Source organism: Somniosus microcephalus, chromosome 15 (genome assembly GCF_052327205.1).
Source record: "Somniosus microcephalus isolate GS21.2 chromosome 15, FLI_Smic_1.0, whole genome shotgun sequence".
NCBI classification, from domain to species: Eukaryota; Metazoa; Chordata; class Chondrichthyes; order Squaliformes; family Somniosidae; genus Somniosus; species Somniosus microcephalus.
In genome coordinates, this window is record NC_141001.1 from 5,384,449 (window position 1) to 5,394,349 (window position 9,901).

A 9,901-nucleotide genomic window follows, 5' to 3' on the forward strand; every position below is an offset into this window, starting at 1 on the left:
TCACCCCCTCAGTACTGCCCTCTCACAGTACATCACTCCCTCGGTACTACCACTCCGACAGTGCCGCACTCTCTCGGTACTGCTCGTCCGACAGTGCATCATTCCCTCATTACTGCTCCTGCGACAGTGCAGCCCACCCTCGGAACTGCCCATCTGATGGTGCAGCACTCCCTCAGTACTGCCCCTCCGACAGTGCAGCGCTCCCTCAGTACTGCCCCTGCGACAGTGCAGCGCTCCCTCAGTGCTGCCCCTCCAACAGTACAGCGCTCCCTCAGTACTGCCCCTCCGACAGTGCAGCGCTTCCTCAGTACTGCCCCTCCGACAGTACAGCGCATCCTCAGTACTGCACCTGTGACAGTGCAGCGCTTCTTCAGTACTGCACCGCCGACAGTGCAGCGCTCCCTCAGTACTGCCCCTCCGACAGTGCAACACTCCCTCAGTACTGCCCCTCCGACAGTGCAACACTCCCTCAGTACTGCCTCTCCGACATTACAGTGCTCCCTCGGTACTGCCCCTCCAACAGTACAGCGCTCCCTCAGTACTGCCCCTCCGACAGTGCAGCGCTTCCTCAGTACTGCCCCTCCGACAGTGCAGCTCTTCCTCAGTACTACCCCTCCGACAGTACAGCGCACCCTCAGTACTGCCCCTCCGACAGTGCAGCACTTCCTCAGTACTGCACTGAATTCTCAGCCTGGATTGTGTGCTCAAGTCTACGGAGTGGGGCGTGAACACAATGATCTTCTGTCTCAGATGGTTGAGTGATACCACTGAGCCACGACTGGCACTTGTTCCAAGTAACCCTGCACGCAATCCCCGATCTCCACTCTATCAGATACTTCAGTTTTACATGTTCACTTGCTGGAGGTGGATCCACGGACTTGACGTACCCTGTGATCGCAAGTGGCACTTTGACCAAAGGTGCATGAAAAGGGTGACTATGAGAAGCTCTCCTGGGGCAGGAGTGGCCCTTAAACATCCAGATCATGCTTCTTTGTGAACATGTGCCCTTGACCATTCATCCAAGTCTCTGCAGGCCATATCCTAACTCGCACCAAGCCCCGTTCACCCATCACCCCTGTGCTCGCTGACCTACATTGGCTCCCGGTCCGGCAGTGCCTCGATTTTAAAATTCTCATCCTTGTTTTCCAATCCCTCCAAAGCCTCGTCCCTCTATAATCACCTCCAGCACTACAACCCACCGAGATCTCTGCGCTCCTCCAATTCTGGCCTCTTGCACATCTCTGATTCCCTTCACTGCACAATTGGTGGCCGTGCCTTCAGTAGCCGAGGCCCCAAGCTCTGGAATTCCCTCTCTGAACCTCTCTGCCTCGCCACTTCTCCCCCTTTAAGATGCTCCATACAACCTACCTCTTTGACCAAGCTGTTGCTCATCTGTCCTAATATCTCTTTATGTGGCTCGGTGTCAATTTTATCTGACAATCACTCCTGTGCATGCCTTGGGAAGTTTTACTACGTTGAAGGCGCTATATAAATGTAAGTTGTTGTTCTCTCTGTGTTGTTATGGATGGGTAGGAGGTTTGACCTTTCTTCTGATGTGATCACATGCCACACTCAATACTACCAGTGTCTTCTGCAGTTTGGAGGTTGTGTCTACATAACAGCTCCTCTCTCCAATCCAGGTGCCCTATGTGCCACGCTGGTGCTCGCAGTACACATCCTCGGCCGAGCGCAGTTCTGATGAGGAAGATCTGGAGAGACGCAGCCCGCCGCTGGAAGTGTCTGATGGAGAGACAGAGGCTGCAGAACCCATTCCTCACATGGGCAGTGCAGAATCAGGTAAGTACAATGTGCCATCGGTGGGAGACAGGACCGAACTGTGGGATTGAATGGAGGGCAATAGAAGCAGGAATGATGGGATTGGTTAGGGGAACCGACATGGGAATGATGGGATTTATTGGGGGATTGGCAGGAATGATGGGATTAGATGGAGGGACTGGAAGCAGGAATGATGGGATTGAGTGATGACAGACACAAGGAGGCTGGGGTTGTTTGGGATGGTTATACTAATGTGAAGCAGAAAGCAGTCTGGTTAAGATCACTGTGTGTAACTGCGGGTGGCTGAGTCACAGTGATTCTGACTACTTTTGTTATGAGTCCCCGAGATCAGTTAGAGATGTGTTCAACACTGAATAGCTGGAGGAAGTGAAAAGCTTTGCTTCTCAAGTGTGTCTTTGTGAGAATTCAGAAACACTGCAAACTTATCTGAACCGGTTAGCAGCCTTAGCTGAGGGGGAAGAGGCTAGGGAATACGAAGGGGAAATCAGATACTGATACAGCAGAGCAGGAGGCCATTCAGCCCATCCAATTAGTCCCACTCCCTGCTCTTTCCCCAGAGCCGTGCAATTCTCTCCCCTTCAAGTATTTATCCAATTCCCTTGTGAATTTTGCTATTGAATTTGCTTCAACCGCCCTTTCAGGCAGTACATTCCAGAGATAGGGAGAGTCGTAGGGCTGGAGGAGGTTACAGAGATCTCGGAGAGTCGTAGGGCTGGAGGAGGTTACAGAGACAGGGAGAGTCGTAGGGCTGGAGGAGGTTACAGAGACAGGGAGAGTCGTAGGGCTGGAGGAGGTTACAGAGATCTCGGAGAGTCGTAGGGCTGGAGGAGGTTACAGGGATAGGGAGAGTCGTAGGGCTGGAGGAGGTTACAGAGACAGGGAGAGTCGTAGGGCTGGAGGAGGTTACAGGGATAGGGAGAGTCGTAGGGCTGGAGGAGGTTACAGAGATAGGGAGAGTCGTAGGGCTGGAGGAGGTTACAGAGACAGGGAGAGTCGTAGGGCTGGAGGAGGTTACAGAGACAGGGAGGGTCATAAGGCTGGAGGAGGTTACAGAGATAGGGAGGGTCGTAGGTCTGGAGGAGGTTACAGAGATAGGGAGGGTCGAAGGGTTGGAGGAGGTTACAGAGATAGGGAGGGTCGTAGGGCTGGAGGAGGTTACAGAGATAGGGAGGGTCATAGGGCTCGAGGAGGTTACAGAGATAGGGTGGGTCATAGGGCTGGAGGTGGTTACAGAGATAGGGAGAGTCATAAGGCTGGAGGAGGTTACAGAGATAGGGAGGGTCGTAGGTCTGGAGGAGGTTACAGAGATAGGGAGGGTCGTAGGTCTGGAGGAGGTTACAGAGATAGGGAGGGTCGAAGGGCTGGAGGAGGTTACAGAGATAGGGAGGGTCGAAGGGCTGGAGGAGGTTACAGAGATAGGGAGAGGTGTAGGGCTGGAGGAGGTTACAGAGATAGGGAGGGTCGTAGGTCTGGAGGAGGTTACTGAGATAGGGAGGGTTGTGGGGCTGGAGGAGGTTACAGAGATAGGAAGAGGTGTAGGGCTGGAGGAGGTTACAGAGATAGGGAGAGTCATAGGACTGGAGAAGGTTACAGAGTTAGGGAGTGTCGTAGGGCTGGAGGAGGTTACAGATAGGGAGAGTCGTAGGGCTGGAGAAGGTTACAGAGATAGGGAGAGTCGTAGGGCTGGAGGAGGTTACAGAGATAGGGAGAGTCGTAGGGATGGAGGAGGTTACAGATAGGGAGAGTCGTAGGGCTGGAGGAGGTTACAGAGACAGGGAGAGTCGTAGGGCTGGAGGAGGTTACAGAGATAGGGAGAGTCGTAGGGATGGAGGAGGTTACAGATAGGGAGAGTCGTAGGGCTGGAGGAGGTTACAGAGACAGGGAGAGTCGTAGGGCTGGAGAAGGTTACAGAGACAGGGAGAGTCGTAGGGCTGGAGAAGGTTACAGAGATAGGGAGAGTCGTAGGGATGGAGGAGGTTACAGATAGGGAGAGTCGTAGGGCTGGAGGAGGTTACAGAGACAGGGAGAGTCGTAGGGCTGGAGAAGGTTACAGAGACAGGGAGAGTCGTAGGGCTGGAGGAGGTTACAGAGATAGGGAGAGGTGTCGGGCTGGAGGAGGTTGCAGAGATAGGGAGGGTTGTGGGGCTGGAGGAGGTTACAGAGATAGGGAGAGGTGTAGGGCTGGAGGAGGTTACAGAGATAGGGAGAGTCGTAGGGCTGGAGGAGGTTACAGAGACAGGGAGAGTCGTAGGGCTGGAGGAGGTTACAGAGACAGGGAGAGTCGTAGGGCTGGAGGAGGTTACAGAGACAGGGAGAGTCGTAGGGCTGGAGAAGGTTACAGAGATAGGGAGAGTCGTAGGGCTGGAGGAGTTTACAGAGATAGGGAGGGTCGTAGGGCTGGAGGAGGTTACAGAGATAGGGAGGGTGGTAGGGCTGGAGGAGGTTACAGAGATAGGGAGAGTCGTAGGGCTGGAGGAGGTTACAGAGACAGGGAGAGTCGTAGGGCTGGAGGAGGTTACAGAGACACGGCGAGTCGTAGGGCTGGAGGAGGTTACAGAGACAGGGAGGGTCATAGGGCTGGAGGAGGTTACAGAGGTAGGGAGGGTCATAGGTCTGGAGGAGGTTACAGAGATAGGGAGGGTCGTACGGCTGGAGGAGGTTACAGAGATAGGGAGGGTCGTAGGGTTGGAGGAGGTTACAGAGATAGGGAGGGTCGTACGGCTGGAGGAGGTTACAGAAATAGGGAGGGTCGTAGGGCTCAAGGAGGTTACAGAGATAGGGAGGGTCATAGGGCTGGAGGCGGTTACAGAGATAGGGAGGGTCATAGGGCTGGAGGAGGTTACAGAGCTAGGGAGGGTCGTAGGGCCGGAGGAGGTTACAGAGATAGGGAGAGGTGTAGGGCTGGAGGAGGTTACAGAGATAGGGCGGGTCATAGGTCTGGAGGAGGTTACAGAGATAGGGAAGGTTGTGGGGCTGGAGGAGTTTGCAGAGATAGGGAGAGTCGTAGGTCTGGAGGAGGTTACAGAGATGGGGAAGGTTGTGGGGCTGGAGGAGGTTACAGAGATAGGGAGAGTCGTAGGGATGGAGGAGGTTACAGATAGGGAGAGTCGTAGGGATGGAGGAGGTTACAGAGATAGGGAGAGGTGTAGGGCTGGAGGAGGTTACAGATAGGGAGAGTCGTAGGGCTGGAGGAGGTTACAGATAGGGAGAGTCGTAGGGCTGGAGAAGGTTACAGAGATAGGGAGAGTCGTAGGGCTGGAGGAGGTTAGAGATAGGGTGAGTCGTAGGGCTGGAGGAGGTTACAGAGATAGGGAGAGGTGTAGGGCTGGAGGAGGTTACAGAGATAGGGAGAGGTGTAGGGCTGGAGGAGGTTACAGAGATAGGGATAGTCGTAGGGCTGGAGGAGGTTACAGAGACAGGATTATAATCGCTCAACCATTGGTGGCCGTGCCTTCAGCTCTCTAGGCCTTAAGCTATGGAATTCCTGCCTAAACCTCTCCACCTCTCTCTCCTCCTTTAAGATGCTTCTTAAAACCTACCTCTTTGACCAAGCTTTTGGTCACCTGCCTGAATTTCTTATGGCTCGGTGTCAATGTTTTGTCACATATTACTCCTGTGAAGCACCTTGGGACATTTTACTACTTTAAAGGCGCTATATAAATACAAGTTGTTGTTGCTGTTTAGCTGCCACTCTGATTTTGTGCTAATTCCCCCAACAGGGAACAAGAAGAAGATCCGACTCTACCAGTTCCTGCTGGACCTCTTGCGGAGCGGAGATATGAAGGACAGTATCTGGTGGGTGGACAAGGACAAGGGGACATTCCAGTTCTCCTCCAAACATAAGGAGGTGCTGGCACACCGCTGGGGGGTGCAGAAGGGCAACCGGAAGAAGATGACGTACCAGAAAATGGCCAGAGCTCTGAGGAACTACAGCAAGACGGGCGAGGTGCGGAAGGTCAAGAAGAAGCTGACCTATCAGTTCAGCGGTGAGGTGATGGGAAGATGCGAGTGGAAACATTATGCCCACTGAATGAGCCCCACTCCTCGCTCCTGCAGGACCAACTCTCCACCCTTCCCTGTCTGGAACACAAAGGGCGTTTTCATGAGGAATGGGGGGGTTCCATTCACAGACTTTGAGGAACGTCACAACCAGGACAAGAGGATGTGCCCATCTGGGAACGCCCAGGAACAAGAACTCATTGTGTGTTCCTCATCCTTTCCCCCGCCCCCTCCCATGTCTCGCCCCCTCCTCGCACCTGCCCCCTCCCCTTCCCCTCACTCTCCATTCCCCTTCCACTCCCCCTCTCCTTCCCCTCCCCCTCACCTTCCCCTCCCCTCCCTCTCCCTTTTCCTCTCCCTCTCCCTCTTCCTCTCTCTCTCCCTCTTCCTCTCCCTCCCCCTCTCCCCTTTCCTCCCTCCTCCCTCTCTCCCTCCCTCCCCCTCCCCTCCTCTCCTCCTCCCTCCCTCCTCCCTCTTTCCCTCCCTTCCCTCCCTTCCCCCTCCCTCTCCTTCCTCTCCCGCCTCCCTCGCTCGACAGCACTTTGCCTCTGAATGGTGACTGTTTCTACTGAAATGTAATAGCTTGGGATCCTAACCTGATCTTAACTTCAGCTGTCACTTCCTGCGGACACAACTTGCTTGGTGCTAACTGGGGTGGGGGCAGGGTGAGTTCCCCGGTTATTGAGCTGTCAGCCCAGTTCGGACAGAGGGCTAGGGGAAGTGGGACACCCGTGTCAGCTTGTGTATCTATTTTGCTTCCAGTTCTATGTTGTGTCTGAATGTTTCTATGGAATAAAACCCTCCTTGTGAATTTTGAAACTCCACTGCCCTCTTTTACTTGCCACTCGCCCTTGACTGGTCCGAGGGAGAAGATCTCCAATTCCATTCCAGCTCTTCGATGAACCTCACCCAACAAAATCAAGAGACACCTGTCTCCAGGAACACAGCAAAGGGCCTACAAACCAGGAATCTCTACCCGCTGGCACCAGACACCCCTCCTCAATAAAATCGAATGCTGCTTCTGCACCGTGATATAACTGGGCAAAGTCCAAGGCTCCCAGCAGGGCCCAGCACAAAATGGGTCCTGGGCTCAAGAGAGAGAAAACACGCGCTTTCCCTTCCACATACCTCCATCCGCATGGGCCAGCTTCACATCAACAGGTCCATCTCCGAGATTTAAAGATGAAAAGAGCAGGGGGAAAGGTTGTGGATCTCCATTTTACAGCTGATCTTCCAGCACCAGGAGGAATGTCCCACTATTTTGCTCGGCAGAACCCCCAGCTGCTGGGATTAAAGCCCACTGGAGCCAAAGGTCGCGTCTTGCTCTGCTGGGCAGGACAGTCCTTCTATGTGGAGTCTGGAGCCAGAACACCCTCTCCCGGTTTAATGATCCTATCAGAGGGGTGTGTGGACATAATAAGAATTAGGAGCAGGAGTGGGCCATACAGCCCCTCGAGCCCGCTCCGCCATACAGCCCCTTGAGCCTGCCCCGCCATTCAATAAGATCATGGCTGATCTTCAACCTCACTCCACTTTCCCGCCCGATCCCCATATCCCTTGATTCCCCTAGAGTCCAAAAATCTATCGATTTCAGCTTGAATATACTCAAAGACTCAGCATTCACAGCCCTCCGGGGCAGAGAATTCCAAAGATTCACAACCCTCTGAGTGAAGAAATTCCTCCTCATCTCAGCTTTAAATGGCCGACCCCTTATCCTGAGACTATGACCCTAGTTCTAGACACTCCAGCCAGGGGGAAACAACCTCTCAGCATCTACCCTGTCAATCCCCCTCAGAATCTTGTATGTTTCAATGAGATCACCTCTCATTCTTCTAAACTCCAGAGAGTATCGGCCCATTCTACACAATCTCTCATCATAGGACAGCCCTCTCATCCCAGGAATCAATCTAGTGAACCTTCGTTGCACCGCCTCCAAGGCAAGTATATCCTTCCTTAGATAAGGAGACCAGAACTGTGCACAGTACTCCAGGTGTGGTCTCACCAAGGCCCTGTACAATTGGAGCAAGACTTCCTTACTCTTATACTCCAACCCCCTTACAATAAAGGTCAACATGCCGTTTGCCTTCCTAATTGCTTGCTGTACCTGGATGCTAGCTTCCTGTGTTTCCTGTACGAGGACACCCAAATCTCTCTGAACACCAACATTTAATAGTTTCTCACATTTAAAAAATATTCTGTTTTCTTCTTCCGACCAAAGTGAATAACCTAATTTCCTCATATTATACTCCATCTGCCACCTTATTGCCCACTCACTGTCCTCCTCACAGCTTACTTTCCACCCAGCTTTGTATCGTCAGCAAATTTAGGGGGGAGGAGGGGGAGGGAGGGGGGGATGAGGAAGGGGAGGGGGGGAGGGGAAGGGGAGGGGGGAGGGGAGGGGAGGGGGAGGGGAATGGGAGGGGGAGGGGAAGGGGAGGGGAGGGGAAAGGGAGGGGGAAGGGGAGGAAGGGGAGGAGGGAGGGGAGGAAGGGGGGAGGGGAGGGGGGATAGAGGAGGAAGGGGAGGAGGGGGGAGGAAGGGGAGGGGGAGGAAGGGGAGGAATCTAATCTTGATCATGGAGTCTGGAGTTAGGAAGTGCTTTAGCTTTTTCAGTGTATTTATGGATATTTTCTGTTTAAATAAACTGCTGTAAATCTATATGTGACCAAGGTGTATTCATGTGAAAGTAATAGGGAAGTGTTGTTAATCAGAAGTACCTGTCCTAGCAGTGAGATTAAAATAAATTGAACAGAGTCTTTCTGTGATCAGCCAAGAAGGTAAACTTGGTAGTGTGTCTGTAACTTGTCCTGCCTACTTTAAAAGGTGGTAGATATCCTATTGTCAGACCGTTGTCTGCAGGCTAAAACTAATAACTAGGTTTATTTACATGTAAGAAAATTACACAGATGCAGTAAGGTGAAGCAAGAAGCAGATGGTACACCTGCTTAGAAAATAAGAACAATCAGTCCATATGGCACTCAGATATCTTTGACACCAATTTCTTAAACAGTCTGGGAATTTGTGAGACTTGTGTTGGAAACAGTTTTTTGTAGACATCAAAACATCATACGTACTTGTATGTGGGTCGGGTGATACATGGAGTCCAAGCAATAATTTGAGAACATACAATGGAACAACCCAGTGACCTCTGAACTTGAACACTGAACTACCGATTAAAGGAACAACAAAATATTTAAATTCTCCAAATATAGGTCAGGGCTGAGAGGGTCACATTTTATGCAGGACAGTTTGAGAGGGTCACATTTTATACACTACAGGAGGCACCGCTCTCCCCTCAGTGGTATCACTCTCAACTCTGTGTCAAAAGGTCGTGGGTTCAAGCCCCACTCAGGGGACTTGAGCACATAATCCAGGCTGATAGTGAGGTGCAGTTCTGAGGGATTGCTGCACTGTCAGAGGGACAATGCTGAGGGAGCGCTGCACTGTCAGAGGGACAGCACTGAGGGAGCGCTGCACTGTCAGAGGGACAATGCTGAGGGAGCGCTGCACTGTCGGAGGGTCAGTACTGAGGGAGTGCTGCACTGTTGGAGGGGCAGTACTGAGAGAGTGCTGCACTGTCGGAGGGGCATTACAGATGGAGGGCTGCACAGTCAGAAAAGCAGTACTGCGGGTGTACTACACTGTCGGAGGGGCAGTACTAAGGGAGGGCTGCACTTTCGGAGAAGCAGTACTGAGGGAGTACTACACTGTCGGAGGGGCAGTACTGCGGGAGTACTGCACTGGCGGAGGGGCAGTACTGAGGGAGTGCTGCACTGTTGGAGGGGCAGTACTGAGAGAGTGCTGCACTGTCGGAGGGGCATTACTGAGGGAGTGCTGCACAGTCAGAAAAGCAGTACTGCGGGTGTACTACACTGTCAGAGGGGCAGTACTAAGGGAGGGCTGCACTTTCGGAGAAGCAGTACTGAGGGAGCAATGCACAGTCACAAGGGCAGTACTGCGGGAGTACTACACTATCGGAGGGGCAGTACTGAGGGAGTGCTGCACTGTCGGAGGGGCAGTACTGCGGGAGTACTACACTATCGGAGGGGCAGTACTGAGGGAGTGCTGCACTGTCGGAGGGGCAATACTGAGGGAGTACTGCACT

At 53.0% G+C, this 9,901-nt stretch overlaps 1 protein-coding gene across 1 annotated transcript; it reads left to right on the forward strand.

Moving 5' to 3' along the window:
- The first annotated feature begins 1,150 nt into the window (after positions 1–1,150).
- LOC147106512 (transcription factor PU.1-like) lies at positions 1,151–6,615 on the forward strand. The gene is made up of 2 exons (XM_086007471.1): positions 1,151–1,797; positions 5,517–6,615. Exons 1-2 carry the CDS (start codon positions 1,779–1,781, stop codon positions 5,825–5,827), a joined length of 330 nt encoding a protein of 109 aa, XP_085863597.1. The 5' UTR covers positions 1,151–1,778; the 3' UTR covers positions 5,828–6,615.
- Positions 6,616–9,901: the final 3,286 nt, after the last annotated feature.